The 22,345-nt window shown below is 34.3% G+C and overlaps 1 protein-coding gene and 1 non-coding gene across 2 annotated transcripts in view; one reads left to right on the forward strand and one right to left on the reverse strand.

The window, feature by feature from the left end:
• Positions 1 to 259: 259 nt before the first annotated feature.
• Positions 260 to 22,345, forward strand: part of LOC129221446 (keratinocyte proline-rich protein-like) — a 38,377-nt gene continuing 16,291 nt past the window's right edge. The window contains exons 1-3 of the mRNA XM_054855930.1: positions 260 to 324; positions 4,350 to 4,434; positions 11,446 to 11,772. Of these exons, the coding sequence (XP_054711905.1) occupies positions 313 to 324; positions 4,350 to 4,434; positions 11,446 to 11,765 (417 nt within the window). The 5' untranslated portion in view covers positions 260 to 312 and the 3' untranslated portion in view covers positions 11,766 to 11,772. The remainder of the gene's footprint in view (positions 325 to 4,349; positions 4,435 to 11,445; positions 11,773 to 22,345) is intronic.
• On the reverse strand, positions 20,545 to 20,616 carry Trnad-guc (transfer RNA aspartic acid (anticodon GUC)). The gene has a single exon. It is a non-coding gene; the product is annotated as a tRNA-Asp (tRNA).

The following is a 22,345-nucleotide window of genomic DNA, read 5'->3' on the forward strand; positions in this document are numbered from 1 at the left end:
AGAAGAGTGGATAGAGGAGATATGTACTTACTAAGCACTTCATGGCGAGACGAACTGTCTGGAGAGCTAGCCGGTGGGCTGAAAACAGCTGAAAACGCGCATTTATACCTTGAAACACACACATTCCCAAATAATAGAGGGGAAAAGTATGTAGTTGCACAAAAGGGTGAGAATTTCGCTTTCAGGGGCTCGAAATTCGAACTGAACAATGCTCGGTTTTCTCAAATTTCTGGGAACGTGTGGCAACGCTTATAAAACCTGCGGCCTGCGTAACCTCGGTGGCAGGGGCATTGCTTTCTGGGAACCGCAACAATGGCCGGAATCGTAAGTACCTTTCGGTTTTGAAATTAGTTATTGCACTTCTGATGACGGATTTGCTAAGGGTTAGGTCAGCGGCACTCAACCTTTTTTTATTTTTTATTTATACATTTTTTGCTTCTCAGTTCGCCTACTCATAGCAGTTATTTATATACCCCGTAACATGCAAATTAATGAAAATTAGGGTGCGTTTCTTCCCCTGTCATGGTTAAGGCGCTGATTTTTCCACCCTTAATACGGAATGTTGAGAAAATTTAGGCAATTGCGAATCGGGTGCACGTTAGAAGTAAAAGTTTTATTTTTTAGTTTGTGTTTATTATTGAAAACAGTGGAAATAAACGTTTACAGCTTCATCCCATTTCATCGAAGTTCAAGGGACAGTAAATGTTGTTCGGTGTAACGGAAATTGCGCTGTAATGGAATTTTAGCAATGTAATGGCAAGTAAAACAGGACTGGAGATTTATTTTATTGAAAGTAATATTTCGTTGCATTGATATTCGCAATAACGAGGTTTACTGCATTATAATTTTTTTCGAAAACGACGCGGTAATCAGTATGTTATGTTTTTTTGTTTGTTTGTTTGTTCACTCACAGCATATAAGCTAGTGAATCGCGTTTGATGATTCTTTTTTTTTAATGGTTAGGGGATGGCTCAACTTAGGTCCTATTACTTCGTTTGACCATATTTGTTCTTTAGAAAAAAGGTTATGGGCAAAAAACAGTAAATTTCACGCAATTTCCCTATTAAATGATTAAATATAAAACCCATTGTTACAAAAGTTTGGTGCCATACAACAGTGATATTAATAGTAATTGTAATGATAATTTTGAATGAAGGCTTCTCGGAATCAAGCATCAAGTTTCTTCAGTGTCATTGCTCTATAGTGGGGGTAAACCTAACTTGAAATGGTAATGCAGTGATTAGGATAAGCTTAGCCTTCACAATTCTACCAGGTTAGGTTTGCCTCAACTATAGTAGTTTTTAATTTAATCTGAGTTAAAACTAAAAGTAATCAACCCAAGTTTCCTTCATCAAATCCAAGTTGCTTAAAATATCATTTCAATTTGCTTAGTCTTTATAGTAACTGCGTAAATGATTAAAAAAAAAAAAAAAAGTGAATTGACATATTTATGAACATTTGATATTACGGGTTTTTTCTGGTTACTGTTTCATACTTAAATGAGTTAGTAATAGTAAAGTTAATATAAGGAGCCATAAGATTAAAAAAATATTGAAAAGCAATAAAATTTAAATTAAAACTTCAGATAAATTTTTTTACATTAAAATTACTTTAAATGGGATAATAATTAGTTAGTAACAGCTTGAAGTAATTTTGTACAGCAGTAATATTGTGCACCTTTCAATCATTGTATTAAAAAATATTTTTTTACTAATTGTCGAACATTTAAATTCTATTACTATTCTCTTGCCGAAAGTTAAAGTACTTACTTTCGTTAAAATTCGAAATTTTCAATATTTTTTTCAAATCAGCTCTTTTCTGATATTTTTTTTCCATCGGAAATTTAAAAATGAGGCAAGTGCCTGATTTCCTCATAGCCCGTAACAAATCCAAGACACGCACGGAACACCTGTTATCATTGGAGGTAAGCGCAAATACTCTAGGGAAAACTTTAAAAAGTGGAGCTTAAACAAAAAAATTGTTGTTTAAAATAAGAAAAACTGAAAAAAAAAAAAAAAAAAAAACGCCATAAACTTGAATGGGGTTGTTTCCTTCAGTTAAAAATACTGCTTTTAGTCACGGAAATTGATAGAATAAGCAAAAATAATAAGTAAAAAAAAATTTGAATTCTGAAATTTTGATTTCAAAATATACTTTTCGCTATCACGAGCTGCGACAAGACTCTACGCATTGAAGTTATTGTATTTAGAAACGGCTCCTGTCCCCCCAAGCCTGCCCCTCCTCTTGGGCGGTTACGTGTCTATAGTTGTGTGCGCATAGACCTGTGTGAATGCACGTTGACGTGTGTGAGTGTGCATGATTGATTTTTATATTTTGCTTTTGAAAAGCTATGTAAAAATTTAATTTTTGGTATTAAACAATTTTTTCAACAAAAATTATTCTTTTAATTTTAATTTTTATTTATTTATTTATTCATTTTTATTTTATTTTATTTATTTATTTTTTGTTGTTTTCTTCTATTTTAAATTACGTAGTTTTAAATACCTTAAATTGTAAGTAACAACGGGACATTGTAACTAGGACAATCATTAAAATGGTTCAGATGAGTTTGCTCAATTCATTTACTAGTACCTAAGAGAGCGGGGTATAAAAAATCAATGGACCAAACAAGCCTCCTGACAACCTGAAGAATCGTAATCTGCAAGCTTTTCTTAGTTCAAAACAATTTACAGAATGCGGTCCTCGTATTTTGCACGCTCAACTCCCTTTAGTTCCCGCTCTATATGGCATCAGTGAATGGCATTTCATCATTTGTGTTGTCATGTGCAGAAGTGTGAAAAATGAATTTCAATCTGCGCACCGTTTAAAATTATTGTTAAAAAATATTAAACTTTGTCAAATCTCTTTATCTTCTTTACTAATAATAAAGCTGAAAGTATCTCTGTCTGGATGTCTGTGACGCGCATAGCGCCTAGATTGCTCGGCTAATTTTCATGAAATTTGGCACAAAGTTAGTTTGTAGCATGGAGGTGTGCACCTCGAAGCGATTTTCCAAAAACTCGATTTTGTTCCTTTTCTATTCCAATTTTAAGAATATTTTCCCGAGCAAAATTATCATAAGATGGACGAATAAATTACCAAGTTATCACAACGTGGAACCGTAACATGGGCAAGCCAATTGGCGAGAAATTCACCGTACATTATTTGTAAATGTACAGGCAAACCAAAAGACCTTTTAATTTTCTACTACGAGCAAAGCCGTGCGGGTACCACACTAGCAGTAAATAAAAGTAAGGTTTTAAAGAAATTCTGGAAGGAAGTCTGTGGCGGAACTGCGTCCAGGAGACCCCATAGTACCAACAGCCTTGAAATTTTGTACAAAATTACTTCAAGCTCCGGGGGTATGCACCTGGGGTTTATTTTTTGAAATTCGAATTAGTTTTTTTTTTTTTTGTAATTAATTTTTTAAGCTCAAATTTTGCGTAAATTGCTTATTATTGCCTATTAAAGAGGTGGAAAATTACTTGCACATATTTATATTGTATATCGTTGGAAAGGGTAGAATTTTCCGCGTTATACGCAATTTGTTTCAATACTCTAACTTAAATCAGGCGGGAGTTATTTGCGTTTTTAACTCGAACATTTTTAGACTTAGCTTAAATTTAGGCACTACTTTCTTCATTAAATCTATCAGTAAAAAGCGAAGGATTTGTCCCAGAATTTTCTTTTTGACACCACTGGAAAGAACGGCTTTTTCTACTGCAGAAAAAACTAAGCTTTTATCTCCAAAGGAAAAAAAGTTACAAGCCCTTAAAAATCAAGTTCGAATAGTCTCACATCCATTAAAATTATTGATGTTTTATTTGGCGTTGCCATAGTTACGACTTTTCGATTCGCATTTTCTTCTTATTCACAAAATTTAAGGGTTTCGATTTTAAAGGAAAATCTTAGGCTCAACTCAATTCAAGCCCCGAGCTAAAGAGCAAAATATATTACTAGAGACCACGAATATGAAAGTGACTTTTCAAACGTACAAAACTGCAATTTTGCAATGCTCAGGATCGCCTTACCCCTTATGGCTCTGCAAGTTGGTAAAAGTTATTTTGAAACTCGGGGAAGGGTGCTCCTTAATCCAAAGGGAGCTTATAATGCGTTTTTAATACGTTTCTTTGTAATTGACGATTTAAATCTTTACGAATTGATTGCGCAGAAATCTTCGGGGGTGGATGAGCGTTAGCGAGCAGGGAGCAGAGCCCCCTAGTTGTTTAAAAAAATGGTTAAATCCCGTGTTTTTAAGCATGTTCTTCCAGAAAAAAAATGCTTTAAAAATTTCTGAAATAACCCCATATTGCTTCATTTATTCATAGATTCATCATTTTATCTTTCAGCTGAGCTGTTTTGTTCTGCTGCTCAGTGTGTTATCGAATATAACTCAAGCGCAGGTGGTGGATTCAGTAAGCGCCGCATCACTCGGTAAGTACCCTATAACGGCATTTACTAAAATGTGTGTCGCGACCCACTGCAGGAAAGGTATTTGACTTTTGCTGGGCCCTGAAAGTCTAGTGAATTGTTAGAAGATTGGAAACCTTGTGCAAATATATGCAAAGTAAAATGACCCAACATAATTAAACGTACAAATAAAAATTAAAGCCAATGAAGCAAGCCTCTTTGCTAATGTGATTAAAAAAAAGAGATTGAGAGACGGTGAGAAAGAGGTCTACAGCAACAAGAATATATCTATTAAAAACGAGCAAGTGTGTATATAGTATAACATGCTCATTTTTAGCCTAATTTTGCGAAAAAAATTTTAAAACACATTAATAAAGACATAAAAGGTGGCTTAATACATCGAAAAATAATTGCAGGGAATAAAAATAAGTCAAAACTAATTATATAAATGTCGAGGAAAAAAACTGAAAGTAGGGTTTTGAGATCAGGAAAATGTGTGTCTGTCTTTCCCCTAATTGACCCTTTTGACATTTGAGGGAATAGTTTTTTTTTTTTTTTTTCGGAAGATCTCTGCCAGAACACCTCATCTATCGTGTATCGTGTTTCCTTTTTTGATTTGAACGATTTTTTTTTCCAGTTTTGAACACTTCAACTAAACTTAACATAAGCACCTACGGGGGAAATTTAATTCAAATGCAGATCCCGAACTTTAAGGCGGATTTATTTGAAATAGATTTTGTTGGAAAAGTTTTTGACGTAAGAACTGTTCATAAGAGAACGTTCAAGATGAACGATTGAAACATTTTTAACCTTAGCGCCTAAGAGGAAATTTAAGGCAAATATATATATACTGAACTAAAAAAGGAATTTGCTTGAAACAAACGTTGCTGAGGAAAACAATTGACGGAGAGCATGATCAAAAACAAACGTTCAAAGAGAAAAATTAAAAAATTCTATTAATAACTCCAACAGGAGACTTTTTTTTTTGCGAGGAAAATAAAAGAAAATTCACAATGCGGTATTATTTATCTGAAAGAAAGAGCTGCAGACGATATCATTTTTGATAAAAATAGTTTGTTTAGTTGCACTTTTATCCAATGCACTAAATATTATTTTAAGTTGAAAAACTAATGCATGAACTTTCTTTGCGTTGCTGCAGTTACTTTCTTTGCATATTTATTAATTTTTTAGATTCAGATTTAAAATTTATGTATTGAGAGAAATATTTTTTGTAATTCTGTTCTTCAACTAACCTCCAGTAAAATTATACGCTTAAATGTTGGACAAACAATAGCTTTATTTAATGTGTTCCCAATAGAAAACCCATTAACGGTTACTGAAAAAAAAAAAAAAAACCCTAACAGTTTGCAAAACTGAAATGGATACTGCTACAAATTTATGTATTGAGAGAAATATTTTTTGTAATTCTGTTCTTCAACTCACCTCCCGTAAAATTATACGCTGAAATATTGCACAAACAATAGCTTTATTTAATGTGTTCCCAATCGAAAACCCATTAACGATTGCTGAAAAATAAACCCTAACAGTTTGTAAAACTGAAATGGATACTAAATATTGTATGTCACTTTTTTTTTTTAAGATCGATGAACGTATGTTTTTATGACTGTTCTATAATGCGCTAAGTAAAAATTTATTTTTTAAATTTATTTCATGGTTTTTTAAATTTTACTTCATTTCATTTTATTTATTTATTTTTTGTTTAAAAAAAAGCCTCACCAGTCCGTAATTTTTTTGACAAGTTTTTCACGGTCCGCGAATAAAGTTTTTTTTTCAACAAAAGAGAAAGAAAAAAATAAATAAATAGGTCGACAAATAAATGAATAAATAAAGCAACAAAACCTCACTCGTCCGCGATTTTTTTTCAAAAGCTTTGCTGAACCGCCGCGCTTCCGCCGGTCAGCTCGAGAATGGCTGATGTGTGCTGTATAACTACTTTCTCTGTATCAAGAGTGATGCTATAAAATAAACGAATTTACAGGATTTAATTCATTCCCATGAAATATAACTTTTTTCCCCCCTTGAGCTATCGAGTTTACTTATTTTAATCGCTTTGTCCGAGGCCTGACGTTTATCTAAAAGTGGAAGACCCATCCAAGTGTGGTCAGTAAAATTAATTATCTAAAATTCAATATTATCGTTTGCTTTTTTTCGCATGTGTAATAGTTTTTATTCGCAATTCAAATAAGTTATAGAAAACGAACAAGACTCTATATTTGGGGGAAACCTAACCTGTCAGCATTGTGAAGCCTACGCAAACCCTAATCACAGCATGACGATGCTGCCAGGTTAGGTTTGTCCCAACTATAGCTACTGGAAGTTGAAAGGGGCAAAACAAACAAACCCAGTAATATATAACAAGCTTAAGTTTCATGAATGGCAGTAATTTTTCTTCGTGTTAGTTGGGTTTCTCAATTAGAACACAATTCATTTTTTTTTTTTTTTTTTTGAACACAATTCATTACTAATTTCTTAAGTCTTCGTAAGGTGGCGTAATCAAGCTCTAAAACTCTAGATATTTTTATCGGTACTGCTTATTTTATCATTTACTACTAGCTGCATCGCCAGGCTTTGCACGGTCTAATACCTCGAATCTCGGCCTACCTTTTTTTTTTGAGTTTTTTTTTTTTTGGAGGGGGGGGGGGTCATTTTTAAGCATATCTTGAAAAAAAGGAAATCAACTGAAAATTTGGGAGTTAAATTATTATGCGTTTGTGTGTGTGTGTGTGACCCAAGCGCGATGCATCACTTACTGAACCCAAGCAACGCCATTACGTTTACCGTAAACGCGAGCTTTTTTGACCCACATTTTGGAGCTTTTCTCAATAACTTTGTAACCATTTATATTTCCTAGCTGTGGAAACCTTTTTTTACAGTTCTAGAGTTTTCTTAATTTAATGTTTGAATACCGATCGATTTGTTTCAAAGCACTGTTACACTTTTGTTTGTTTTTTATTTGGGTCAATGTTACCCTTACGTTTGGGTTACTTTGGCCCAAAGTGGTTTTCCCTGTAAAAAATCATCATAGAACTGATTAGAGCCAAAGAAATACGTATGTTCATGGAAAACACTATTTATTTGAAAGAAAAATACATTTTACAAGAAGTTTGAGTCAAACATAGTTGTTTCAAGAAAAATTGAACATTTTTAATAATGTGTTCATACCTAGTTATTGTCTCCGAAATTACCGTCGAAAAACAGTCATCTTTTCATTAGTATTGGAGGTTGAATAATTTACTAAGGTAACACTATCCAAAAAAACAAAGGATCCTAAATTTTCGGTCATAACCAAAACTTTTTGGTGCGTTCCGCGCTCTCAACATAAGCTCCTTCTTCTCTCGCATGAACAGCTATCCCTGAAAATCTGAACTTATTCCATTCTACAATGACAAAATTCCGTAAACTTTCCAACAAATTTAACACAATTTGTAAGAAGTCGATGCAACTGTATCAACGTTTTCTAAACGTCCTGCAACTTTTATCTCCTCTTCATCTTTCATCATAAAAGCCATGTAACTGAGCCATGAAAATTTGCGTCTATAATCGCTCTTTTAACCCGTTGCTGAGATTTTTTTCTTTTTTCCTGTTTAAAGTTTTACCTTTAGCTTTTTCTTTTCTTTTCCAAATCTCTCTGACGGATTTTTTCAAGTTTTTATGCTGGGCCAAAATAGGTTGCAATTTTTAGGTTAGGAGATATGTTGTAATTGTGAAATTTTTAAATAAAAACCTAAACAAAAAATAAGAGGTACAACTTAGCTACTACACAAAGTATTAAATAATGTTCATAAATATGTGATTAACAAAATCTGAGAACTTCTTCTGCATGTTAAACTCTGAGAGATTATAAGGACACATGTTAGCACAAGGAACACAAAACCAGTAGTGCTGCTCTTTGTTGTAAACTATCAAACTGCTTGGTACACATTACTGAGTCCTTGCGGCTGCTCTCTAACGGATTCTGTCAAAATGCTTAAAAATTGCTTCCTGAAGGTTTACAGAGATCGTTGTATCTTGTTTCTGAATTTGGGCCAAAGAAGGACCCTAGGGCCAAAGTAGCCAGCGCTTAAGGCTCTCAAAAATTGTGAAAACACAGCCGCAAATATAAGGAACTTTTCTTGGGAAAAATCGTGCCTCCTAGTCAAAGAATACAGTAGTATCTTGCTTATAATCTATATATATATAAATGAATGTTCGTCTGTATGTCATCCATGAACTCAAAAACTACCCGGCAGATTTGGCTGAAACTTTCACCGTTTGTTATTTTTGGTACTGGCTACTGGGAATGTTTATAGACCAGTTCGAAAAAAATCCGATCGATAGTTCCTTTTTTATTCCAATTTAAGTCACAATCCATTGGATAAATACGAATAAAATTATCGGCTTCAGAAATTAATTCGCGTGAAAGATCTCATTGATAAGAAGTTAGTTGTTGCCAATTTTCTTGAGTTTGAACAAATAAATTCTTTCTTTATTGTTTTATGCCTTTTCATGCAACGGAGGGATTTAAAACTTTTTCTATTTGATATTTTTAGCGATTGATTGATCTTGCAAACTGCGTGAGTACAAAATTTGAGTATAGTCACGGCTTCACTTGATACCTGGACCGATTATTATGAAAATTGCTATATATATGTATTTTTCCACGGAGAAGGTGCATAATATGCTCATTGAAGCCACTCGCCACCAGGTGGCACTGCAGTGTAGCAACTTCTGCCCCGTTCAACCGATTGTCATGAAAATCAGTATAATGATGTATTTTTTTGTTGGCGTAGCAACGCGCGTCGGGTACAGCTAGTATAATATAATTACTTAAAAATCCCATACGATAATAACGCTGAGACAAAAAAAAATGTTCTCCAGCTTTTGTCGATCAAATCAGCCTCCAGAATCTCATAAGACTTTCAGCTCGGGGCACAAACTCTCGAGAATTAAAGTTCTTGTACACTGGTGGACAATTGCTAAGGACGGATTCCAATGGGCTTTGTACCTCATAAAAAAGTAAGTGTAATTCGGTGCCAAGTGAAATAAATTGATGCTAGAACTCTAAAACATTACAATGACGATAATTTTTTGTGTTCTGAAATCCGAAAGGCGTTGAAAAGTATTCAAAAGACGAAACGTTCATTTTGGGCTGAATACGTGAAAGTGAATAATTGTAATTACCGCCCTCAGGTGTTCCGGCGTAAGATGTCAATATGGAATATGGCTACCACGGAGAGCGATGCAAGCTTACGTCATGTGATGCACACAACATTTTCCAGCAGCTGTTGTGGTAATTTATCCCAATCTTCTGTCAGTCACAGATAAGGATGTCTTTGCTTATTGGAGGGCGTTGTCGACCAGCAAGACTGCTCCCCAAAGCGTCCCAAACATTTTCAATATGATTCAGATCTGTAGAGCGTGCTAGCCATCCGATGGGTTGCATATTTCGAGTGAGCAAGATACTCCTGAATGGCGATTGTTAATGACATGTTACGTTGCCATCCAAAAAAAAATTAATTTATCGCTCAGAGAACACGTGAACATGAGGTAGTAGAACAACATTAATGCATCACTAGCCGTCCTAGTCTTGTTCGGAAGCACACAAGTGACATACGGCCATTAATCATAATCCTGCCCATACCATGACACAACTTTTAGGATACTAGCCCTTTTCCTTTATGTTTTCCGGCTTGTATGCTGTATCACTCTCATGTCAGGTTAGTTGTCGTCTACAATTAGACGACAGACTGCACCTACTTTCATCTGAGAATAGTACACAAGCCCAGTTGACTTCTCTCCAATTGCGATGCTGAAGGCATCATTACAAATGAGCAAAACATTAACCTGTAGACAATGGGATGTACAAAACAAGATGACGGGCGTATAGTCTTACTGCATTCAAACGTCTGTCTACAGTTTTTCGGGATATTTGCTTGCTAGTAGCAGCAGGAAACTGCTTTGCTACCTCAGTAGCTGTGTTGCGCTGGTTCCTTTTCGTTGCTAGCACTAAGTACCAATCTTCTGCTTATGTCGTATTGCGCACACGATCTACCCCGTGACATTCGTTACACATTCCATTGCTTTGAAATGATTTCCAAACTCTCGAAACAGCCCTGTGGTTGACGTCGAACTCCCTGGCAACATCTAAATTTTTCTTCCCTTCTTCGATGTTACCAACCGCACGGTCACCCATAAAATCCTCTAAGTGATGTCGAGAAGACATACCGAAAAATGCAAGTTCGTCAATTGATTCTTTGCCGTTGAAGTTTGCTTTTAAACAACAATAGCCAACACCCGCCCAATCCTTTAAATCGCTTATCAGCGCTATCACGTGACCAGCAACGTCGTGAGTCTAAAATTTGCATACTCACAAGACGTCTTACTGTGTCCGGAATTTATGCTATTTTCCATGATTTCTTGCCTTCCTTTTTCTGGTTGCTAATGCTGCTATTGCCATCCGTCCTTAGCAATTGTCCACCAGTGTATTAACTTAACCCTGCATCAACTGGACCCTTTCTCCCCTAATTTTTTGTTTTGTTTATTTTTTTTTTCGGATATTCGATTTTATAATTTAACTAGAAACGTTAAAATATGGTAACTGCAATTGATAACTTTTAACTTATATTTAATTAGTATTTTTCTTTTTTTTTTCTGATTGGATATTCATTGTGCGTTATTATTTGATTTTTTAACTTTAAACCCTTAGATATGGCGATCAGGAATGATAGTTCTTTAAATCATGTCCAACTTAAGAATTTTATATACCAAAGATATTTAAATCGATTCATTTCTAACGTATTTTTCATTTGGTCTTTAAAATAAAAATATGCCTAATAGATACACTGAAGGTTATGCAAAGTTATAGCTTTTTAAAACACGGAGTAACCACCTGGCTTACTGCAATCCTTTATTGCGAAAACATTAAATTGTAAGAAACGAATACAAGTTCATTTTCTTTTTTTCACTGGTTCTGTGATTTTTTGTAAATACTCACAATTTCATAGTATTTTGGTACATTATTGATTTTGTTTTCAGGTGGAGCACCAGTTGGCTTGTACGAGAAACGGCAGTATCCAGCTCAGCCCTTTCCTCTGTTTGGCGGGTATGGGTTTCCTTCCCCCTTCTTCCCGCAATTATTCCCTTTTCCTGGACTTTCCCCCTTCGGCCAGAGTGCGCCCCCGATCCGCCCGATTCGCCCCAGACCTAGACCGCCGCTCTTCCCACCTCTGAGGCCGACCGTTCGACCAAGACCTAGACCTCCGCCACCCAGGCCACGCCCCGTACCCAGACCACGCCCAGGAGTGAGACCACGTCTCCTCGGTGGCGTGCTGGGCTTGGATGGAATACTTGGATGAATAACTGGTGAGTACTTGAAGCCAGTCATTTCACTGGCTTATAACGGCCATATTCACCAACCAAGTTGAATCTTAGGCATTCACGGCTCAGGTGTCTGACTGAGGTTCAAACTTGACTACACTGTAAAAAAAATCCGGGAACGTTTCTGAGTATATCGAGCAGCTGCGGTTCATGAAATTTTCAAAAACGTTTCTGAGTATTTCTGAATCCTCTTTCTATAATAACCAGAAATGTTTTTAAGTATTTCGGAATCCTCTTTCTGTGATATCCAGAAACGTTTCTGAGTATTTCAGAATCCTCTTTCTGTAACATAAGGAAACGTGTCTGAGTATTTCGGAAACATTTGTCTGTAACTTCCAGAAATGTTTCTGAGCATTTCGGAATTCTCTTTCTGTAATTCTCAGAAACGTTTCTGAGTATATTGTGCAGCTGCGGTTCGTGAAATTTTCAAAAAGCTTTCTCATTTTTTCAGAAACCTCTCTGAAATTTTCGAAAACGAATATATTTTCAAATATTTCAAAATTCTTTTTTTTTTTGTGACTTTTTTTAAGAAATACAAATATAAACTATAATGTTGCGTACTATACAATTTTTATTTATATTTTCACTGCTGAGATGGGTAATATTTCATTCCAAAAGTAAACAAAAAATACATAAATAAATACTTTTATGGTGGAAAAAATACATAAATATATTTTGAAAAAAATCCTCTAGTTTCTTTTGTTATTAGAAAAACTAGAGGCTCATAAAAATAGACTTATAGCAAAAGAAACTGCAGGATTTTTTAAAACAAATAATTTTGCATTTTTACACCATTATAAAAGTACTTTATTGATTTATTTTTTGTTTACCTTTTGGAATGAAATACAGGTACTCATCTCAGCAATGAAAAAGTAAATTAACATTGTTATAGTACGTACCATTATAGTTCAGATTTGTATTTAAAAAAAAGTTACAGAAAATAGGATTCCGAAGCATTTGAAAACGTGTTTGAAAATTTCAGAGAGAATTCTGAAATGCTTAGCAATTTTTTAGAAAAAATTATGAACCGCAGATGCACAATACACTCGAATTTTTTTTTTTGAAAAGTACAGAAAGGGGATTCAGAAATACTCAGAAACGTTTTTGGAAATTACAGAGAACAGATTCCGAAATACTCCAGAAACGTTTTAGAAAATTAAAACACACACAACAGCAGATTATGTTCTTCGAAAGCAATTGTACCAAATTGGCGCGAAAATCTTTCATCTCTTCCCAACCTAATGCATATAATGAAATAAAAATAAAATTCATTCAAACAGGAAGTTATGAACTACGCAAGCGTCGATTGCTTTAGATTCATATTTTGAAAAACAAAGAAAAGGTTTTATATAGCTTCAACAATAATCTGATAAAGATAAATTATCATAACACAATAAGACTAAAAAATTATCTTACATCTATTGAATTCCTGCGATAAACGAAAAGTCTCCTCATTGCACATGTTATAGTTTACTTCTCTTATCGAGTGAACCTGCGCATGTGTCAACTGTGTTCTTTTTTACTTTTCTGAATATATGAAAAAGGTTTTTCTACTGTTCAGAAAAGTACTGAATAGGAGGTTTTTCATATACTCAGAAAGGTTTTTTGTATACCAAAAAACGTTTCTGAAATTTGTTACAGTGTAGTGAATATGGCTGAAAGATACAGACGCAGTTCTGTTGCTCCGCCTCAATTTCTCTCACCTTTCTTTTCCTACCATGTAAGCAGTACTGTTGTTGGGAAGGATGGAACGTGGGAAGACTCCTTCTACCGAATTATTTGACATTTTATAGCAAAAACAATGCAAATGTAAGGAAATTGGTTTCAAACCATCTTTGCTTTTGGTGAGTCACCCTTAACCTTAGGCAAATCCCTCCAAAGAATTTTTTTTTCCAACTACGGCACTGCTTATAGGGGCCAATATGTTTTAGTATATTTTGGAAAAACTGGTACCTAGAAAAGAGGAACTAAAGAAAAACCAACATCCTTGTTTAATTCAAAATTTTGAATGTTTTGACTTACACACCACTATTATTCCGATTACGCTTAGAACGACCGACGAGTTTTTAATGAAAATTCTGCGACTTTTCTGAAAGTCAGGGCACGCTCAGTCATTCTAAAGACATTTACTTTGACTTAGTATTAAATTTATGGCATCTGTATCAATCAATTGATAATTACGAATACCGTTTGAATATCAAATTTGAATCCAAGACGTCCAAGAGAAAAAACGTAACTCTGCAGGAAAATATGATGGTTTGTGAAAGATAAGTGATGCTCAGTCATTTAAACATGTTTAATTTGATCTCGAATTAATTGACATCTTTCGGTATCAAATACAATAATAGGTACTAAATATATGCTTCAGTATCAAATTCGGAAGTACAAAAAACTCTATTCGAATGACGTCACTGCTTGTATAAGACGTCACGACTAGGGGCGCCCCAAACTTAAGTTTTGAGAGAGCGGATAAATTCTCAGTTTGCGGAATGGATCTACAAATTTTGCCGAATGATGATAATTTTGCCGCATGGAGCTTCAAAGTTCGCCGAAGGATGATCATTTTGCCTATTGGATCTCCAAATTGTGCCAAATGATGATATAGGGAAATTTTTGAACGAGCACTGTGGCGCCCCTTTTCTCCTTCTTTTCCAACTCTTCCCATGCTTGATGATTCTTGTCCGTGAATTCGACACCGGACAATTGTTCAAACTTGTTTAAAAAAAAGAAGAAAAAACTGTTAACGGTTTAACTTTAAACGGTTAGGTTAAACGGATTGTTGCGAGGTCAGGTCCGCCGAAAGCCCTTGTCAATTTGGTTGCCAGGCACCTCTCCCCTCATAAAACACGTCAAATTTATACTACTCCAATTCGGAACCGGGCCCCTATTTTCTATCTCGGTTGACATGGCCTCTCGTGGGCCCTGAGCAAGGTCAATAGTATGCAATTGGTCAAAAAATATTTTACCTCCGAGAGTGACTAATTTTAACAACTTTATTTATTTAATTATTTTTTATCTATTTATTTTTCATTTCAGGTGCAATCCCGTCTGAGAATAAGGTCCTGATGAAGTGTATGGATGAATGAGTGTACAAAAACTAATAAAAAGTGATGAACAAAGTTTGGCTTACTTTTATTGTTGTAAGTTCCGTCACATCATGAAAGATTACATTACTTGATCAGAAAAAAGTCAACAAGTGAAAAAAAATTGTTTGAGATTTTTTATGCTGTTCCCGAGAACGCCAACGCCACTTTAACCCCTCAAGACGCAAAAACAAAAAACAAAAAAAAAAAAAATGATAATTTTGCAATAACTTTAGCTCTACTTCTTGGGGTAGCTGTCCTTCAATTCATATGCCGCTGTAGATTTTGAGATCTCCGAGACGTCACTCACTTCAACTTCCATCTAGTGGCGGGTATACAAGGGGAGGCCTTGGGGGTCATGCCCCCAGTATCCGTTCACATCGTGTTCAAACACTTAATGCATAAAATGTAAACGATTACAGTATCTTTCCAATTCATTAATTATTTTTGTAAATAAATATTTGAACTGCTACTTCGTTTCATTGCTTATGAAATTAATTTGCAATGTTTATTCCCAATTAGGCGCCTTATTCTTGACAGATTGGGTGCTTTTTATTGACCCACAATCTTTTTAGAAATTTTTCGTACCCAAAACCGTAGGTTCTTTCAGGGAGGCTTAGCATTACCCCCCACCCCGCAAATGGCTTTCTGTATCCAACCCTGCTGCTATTGTCGACTCTGACGGCTCCAATACATCATTACATGGCAAAGGGAAAATAAGTCCGATTCCAATAGTTACAGCGCATTCTTTTTTTTTTTTTTTTGTTACTAATGTTTGCGCACCAAAATAAAATTTCTTGTTATACTATTATTATTTTCCTATCAAGTAATGATTGCAAAAACTTTGTTGACACATTTTTTTTTTCACGCAAAAACAATTCTAAAAATTATTTTCCAAAAGAAGAATCAACTTGACATAACGTGAGCCTTTGGTTTTAACACATATTGTCAATTTTAATATGACCTTTTAAATGCGTGTAAGGACTGCATTAAACCCCTCGCACCGCAGAAGGTGAATTCAGGCTGTTCTAGTGTCAGGCGCGAAATTTAAAATCGCCTAAATTTAAACCTTCTCAGAGCTATGAAAAGTGCACTCATAGAAGTATATTAGTAGTGTGAAACAAACTTTTAGATAGTTAGGATCAAAATACAAAAAGTTGTTGTGGATCCAGAGGCCCGTGATTTCAAAATGTTCCAAGAGAGAGCAAGGGAAATGACAACAAAATACGTAAAATGCCTTCATCTTTTCATGTGATTTGGTAACCAAGAAAAGTAGATTGTCAAAAGTTAAGGCCGTGGTTAGCCTTCTTAGCAATCAGGTGTATATTATAAGGATATGATATGACACCGGAGCATGGGGTGGCGGATATGATCCTGTGCTGCATCTACTGCACATACAGTGCTGGCCAAATTATTAGACTGAGACTGTTTTAAAAGCAAATTCTTTATTGATTATATAACTATAGACACATTAACGAACAGTGAAACAATTATCTAATATTTAGTATGCATTCCCTTGTTCTCGATGAGCATTTTAAGTCTTTTCGGCATACTTTTCACAAGGTTTGCACCATTTCTTAACTTTTTAAAAAAGGAGGTAAAAAATTGTTTATACTCTCTATTATATATACTCACATGCACATGCTCACTAATTATTTAAAACTAACTTTAAATACAACAGAACACACTAATAAAAAGAACTAGTAAACTGTATAAGCTAGGGTTGGCAAGTTTCAGCCGAGGCGGTTAAAACCACTGGTAGAAACCGGTTAAAACCGGCATGGCAAAAGCTACTTTCTGCCACATTTGCGGCAAAAACTGGCAAAAACTCACAAAATGAAAAAAAATCAAAATATTGACATGCAATAGGAAGTGCATGGAAAAAAAATTGATAACCAAAGCTCAATTTAATTACAATAGTAACATAATTTAAAATCGAATGTTACATTGTTTGCACCCTGCAGTTGCTTCTTAGAAAAGGTGGTTTCTAAAATTTAAACAGTTTCTCAATCTAATATGTACATATGAGAAACTTTAGAATATTCCTGCAACAGAAGAGCTAGAAAGCAATGCATGAAGGAACAAGCTCAAGCAATGATCGTGAAACTTTCACCTATTGTATATATTTTTTAAACTAGTCCACCATGTAGTAACTGGGGTAGTGGGAGAAATTCGACTGGAAAAATAAGTTTCGAGAAATAGGGCCAATTTGTTTTGCAAAGCTGTGACATTAGGTACAAAATCCATGTTAATATTGGCAAGTAAAATTCTAGCACTTTCTTCTTGAAGCATGTGATAATTTCGATCACAAACAATTTAGATGAATCATATAAGTGAGCAAATTGAAATCAGAAATGCCTTTTAATTCCGTATGTCACTCCTCTTTCCTGAGCACCTATATGATTTTTCGTCCTTTGTTAGATTAATCCAAACATTAAGAGCATCTGCAATTGAAAAGTTCCCTTCTCAAACTAAATCAAGGGCATTAGCATAGGATTTTATTTTTTTTAAATGATGAAATAAAGTTTAATTTTTTAGTTTACTTATATGAATATCATTTAGCAATCACTTAAGTAATTAAAGATGCTTTAAGTTTTTGCCAGTTTCTACCGGTTTTTACCGGTTATAACCAGTTTCTGCCACTGGCAAGGCAAAAACTAGTTTCTGCCGGCAGAAAGCCAACCCTGGTATAAGCTGATATTGGTTATGTTCCTGGTAGGTAGATAAACAAAGAACATAAAAAAAGCAGACAGTGCTGAGTGCTGCCACCTGCAAACATTAAATTATGCTTAAATAACTTAATAATGTGCACAGAATATACTGTACTTTAACAGTTAAATAAATAACATTTTAGTGCAAATAGTGCACAAAAAAAAAAAAAAAAAAAAAAAAAAAAAAAACCTCTTTAGTCTAATAATTTGGCCAGCAGTGTATATGCACGAATTGTTCCTATGAGTGTCAAAAAAAAAAAAAAAAACAGTAAATAACGAATTAACATTTGTCTCGAATATGACGAGTGATCTTTTTCCTTTCCATGGAAGTAAACATGGAATTTTCGGAAAAGTTTTTGAGGTAATCAAATGCAGTTTTAATACACACTGATATTTATTACTCTTTTAATTCGTTTCTGCTTGATAGTAGGGGAACATGGGGCAAAGTGAAATGTTGAAATATTTACTCTGCTTTTAGCTCCTCCTATCTGATATTATTTTAACTATGTAGTACCTTGTGTAGTATATTCCAGTCAGGAAAAAAAATATCACCGAAGATTAAAGCATTTGGCAATACAGGCAATTTTTAAAAAATGATACTCATATAGTAATATTTCGTTGTAAGCCAAAATTAATTTTTGTTCCTATAAAATAATAAAATTCTTGCGATTAACATTTTAAATATTAATTGAGACCACCTAATATTCAATGTAGTATTAATATAGTCAATATTAAGCTTATTTGTATTTTAAATAAATTGTGAAATCAGTCAAGTACATACAAGGCAAAGTGAAATACAATCGAATCCCGACTTACGCGAAGGATGCGTTCCAAGACCCCTCGCGTAAGTCGAAATTTCGCGTTGTGGAAAAGGGTATGTGTAAAAACTTTTATAAACATAATCAGTTATTTAATACACTTGTAAATGCCACCCCAAACTGTTAAAAACGATTTCTGAACTATACATTACTGTTACATAACAAATTGAATTTTTATTCGAATTTTAAATTAAAAAAAAAACTGTTTTATTCAACATAAAATACTGCTACGATGCACAAAAAAGATCAATGGTAAAAGAAACACATAAAATAAACCAGTACTGTACGTACAGTTTGTAGTAAGAAAAACAAATGCTCGATGGTTTTACTGTACAGAAGATCCAGTAATGGTATTTGTAACTTAAAAAGATGAAGATGATTATGATTTATACTGCGTGATCAAACCGTTACTTATCTATTTTTAAATACACAATGCAGTTGCTTCACTAGTTCTTTTATAACGTTTCTACATGGCAACGCCCCTCTTCCTGGTTTCATAAGATTCACAGCACAAGAGCAGCTTCCATTTTCAAAATTTTTGGTGATATTTTACGGATTTCCTTTTTCTTGATTTTCAATTGTACATATGGACGATTCACTCGTACCTAATTGTCATACTACCTTCGACGCATTTTATAGTTGTTCAAGCACATAATCTTTAGCTTTTCTTTAATTGTCAGAAACTTTCTCTTTTCCTTTCGATCTTCACAAGATGAAACATAGCTCTTAGGTGTCATTATATTGCAACAACTTACACATTTAGAATGAAAAAAATGGAAAATGAGGAGTAGTTATTTGTATAAACGATGTATCTGACTAGTACGGTGCGGTGTGGGAACTTCCACTCTCAGTGATGCTAAAGGGATAAAGGTCCATTCACGAAAAAAAAATATTAGTCAATAACAAAGCCGATACTTACAGACCGCGATTCTCTTCCGAAAATTTCCGTGTTGCAGACGAGAAACTCGCTTTATGTCTAAAATTCTTTACTGATGAAAAAATTCGCGTTATAGCCATTTCGCGTAAGTCGGATCGCGTTGTAGCGGGAGTCGACTGTAGCTTGTTTTATTTACGCACTCAATCATTTAATATAAATCACTTACGTTTTCATTTGTTAATTTATTCATTTGCATTCCTTCATTTAGTAATTCCCTTCTTATTTATTCATTCATTCACTTATTTTCTTATTTATTCACTGGCGGTATCCGCACGACTTTGCGCGTAGTATAAAATTAAAAGGTCATTTGATTTGCCTGTATATTTACAAATAATGGATGATGAATTTCTCAAACATTTGCTATGTTCATCGCCCATGTTAGAGTAATTTGACGTAGTGATAATTTACTCGACCACGTTTTGATAATTTGCCCGATAAAATTTCTTAAAATTGGAATAGAAAGAGAACAAAAACGAATTTTCGAAAAATCGTATTCGAAACAAAATATGAAATAAATAAATAGAATGATTCTATTTGTTTTATTTTAAATTTTGTTTTGTTGTTGTTGCTTAGCCGAATTTTATTGCTACAGAAAAGCTCAATTTTTTCTTATAGAATGCGTTGTGTTCTGAGCATAGAAAGAAAAGCAGATCAAGTTTTTTTCTTGTTGTGCATAACAGTTTTAATTTGAGGTATGTAAAATAATTAAGTTTTATCGTTTATAACAAATCTTATCTTAAATTACTGGGTATTTGTGTGTTCTGGTTGCCAGTTTTCGTTTCTATGTTCTATTGAGCCGAAATTTCAGCTATTATAAAATTTGCACCTTATGACTTGGTTTCGATATAACACGGTACACATTCCTTGATTTACATTATTTCAAGGTCTCGTATAACACGGTTTCGATATAACACGGTATACACTGACATGATTTATGATATGTACATGATTAATTAGGTTAAAAAATGAGTAAAAAAATATTTATAAAAAAGTCTCGTATAACACGGTTTCGATACTACACGGAACGAATTAATGAACGAAATAAACGAAATTATGAGGGATACACACCTGTACTTAAATATTAGAGATGGACTAGGGTGCCGCGAGAAAATTCTAATCGTCAAAAGAGTACCGCTAATCGAAAAAGTTTTAGAACCTCTGCACTACAGAACATTTAGGAAAAATTTTGTGAATAGAAAAAAAATTTTCTCCCCGGCGGGGAATCGAACCCCGGTCTCCCGCGTGACAGGCGGGGATACTGACCACTATACTACCGAGGAGTCATGGAACTGTGTATTAACTTTATTAAAATAACAATAAAATATTTAATAAAATTTATGCACGTTAGAAACTTGATGTAATGTTTCGAAAATTAAACTTGAAGACTTTTTAAGTTTTTTCCTATGTTTCTGAGAGAAGTTAATTCTTTTTGAGGTCATTCTTTCTAGTTTGTATCTTTCTAGTTTACATTCCGGTAAAAGCTGATTTCAGAATTCGTGCATGTATAATTGGATGTATAAAGTAATCAAACACGAAACACATCCGCAAAACGGCAAAACTTTCACCCTTTTTTTCTTCTGCCAATATTTTCACAAACGTGAAGAAAATTTTGTTATATAATATTGCCAATTGACATGCGAAACCATTTTCAAGCTTACACGTACTGCCATCTAGTGTAGATGTTAGCTTTTAAAGGTGAATATCTGATGTAGTGCATATTTATTTCGCTCACTTTATGTTTTTTACACCGACAAGGGCGGATAATACAGGTTTTTAGCTGAAAAGTGGACAATTTATTTGTGGTTTTAGCTATCTGGTGAAAAAAAAAATCAATGGTAATGGGGGAAAATTTAGAAAGTTTTAATTTGTTATTTGTAATGATTAACTGACAATTTGTTGATAATTGACTTTTTAGGGTCCCGGAAAAAACGTTTGGCTTAGAACTTCTTTATATCTTAATCGGACATTATTCCTCTGCAGGGATGTCCATCCACCCCCCCCCCCCGCAAGAGGAAGGTTGCACTCCTTCTTCACCAATTACAACACAGACCCCCTGAGCGCGGAGATCCCCTCCTAAAAAAAAAAAAAAGAAAAATAGCCTTAAAAACACCCCCGTCCCTTACAATTTCAATGGCCCAACTGTCCAATGGCGCAATCTGCATGGTGCAGACTGTGCCATGACCCGCTCCTAGTTGGGCACCCCCCCCCCCCGTATCACCCCTCGACCGCCCGATTGGTTGGTGTGTTGAGAAAAGATGTGTTTTCTGATGTCCTCTTTTGCCAAATTTGTAACCGATTTGTTTCATTCAATTATTTTTGACTCGAATGCTAATTTAAAAAAAAAACATAGTCCTATTTTTTTTTCACTTCACCCCTTTCCCAAGGTGTGAAAAATATCCTTTAAAACAGCCCCCAAAAAACTTCAATCGCGTACTCTTAGCCATGGACTTTTTTTTTTTTTTTGGTATGTGTAAGTTATTTTCTTATTTGACCTTCTAATATATATATATATATATATGTTATACTGAACTACTTGATTTATAAATCTGAAGATATTGCAAAGGCAACATGAAAACCTTTTATTTTTAACTGTTTCACTTTAACCACAAAAATAATGATGACATTACAAAGAAAAAATTGATTTTGAGAAATGATATCATAAGAAAAGAAATTAAAAAATACATGCGAAAAATGTTTAAAAAATAAATAAAAAAATACCTTCCCCGATTTTTGCCATCTTAAGTGTCTCCAACTGAAATTAGAGATCAATTTTCTGTCCTGAAATCTTAAGGAACCCATGCTAAAAACTGGTAAACAATATTAATTTTTAAAAATGGCATTGCCTTAAATCAATTTGGATGCAACTGGATTGACATTTTCGAGTGGTTGTGGCAAGAAGACAAACTTACAAGTCCTATCCTACTGAAAACATAAATAAGAATGGTTGAAAATTATGTTCAATACAAAATAATTGATGTCAAGGTGGCAGAATCACACAGTAAATTAAAA

The sequence above is a fragment of the Uloborus diversus genome, chromosome 4 (assembly GCF_026930045.1).
Source record: "Uloborus diversus isolate 005 chromosome 4, Udiv.v.3.1, whole genome shotgun sequence".
In the NCBI taxonomy this organism is placed as follows: Eukaryota; Metazoa; Arthropoda; class Arachnida; order Araneae; family Uloboridae; genus Uloborus; species Uloborus diversus.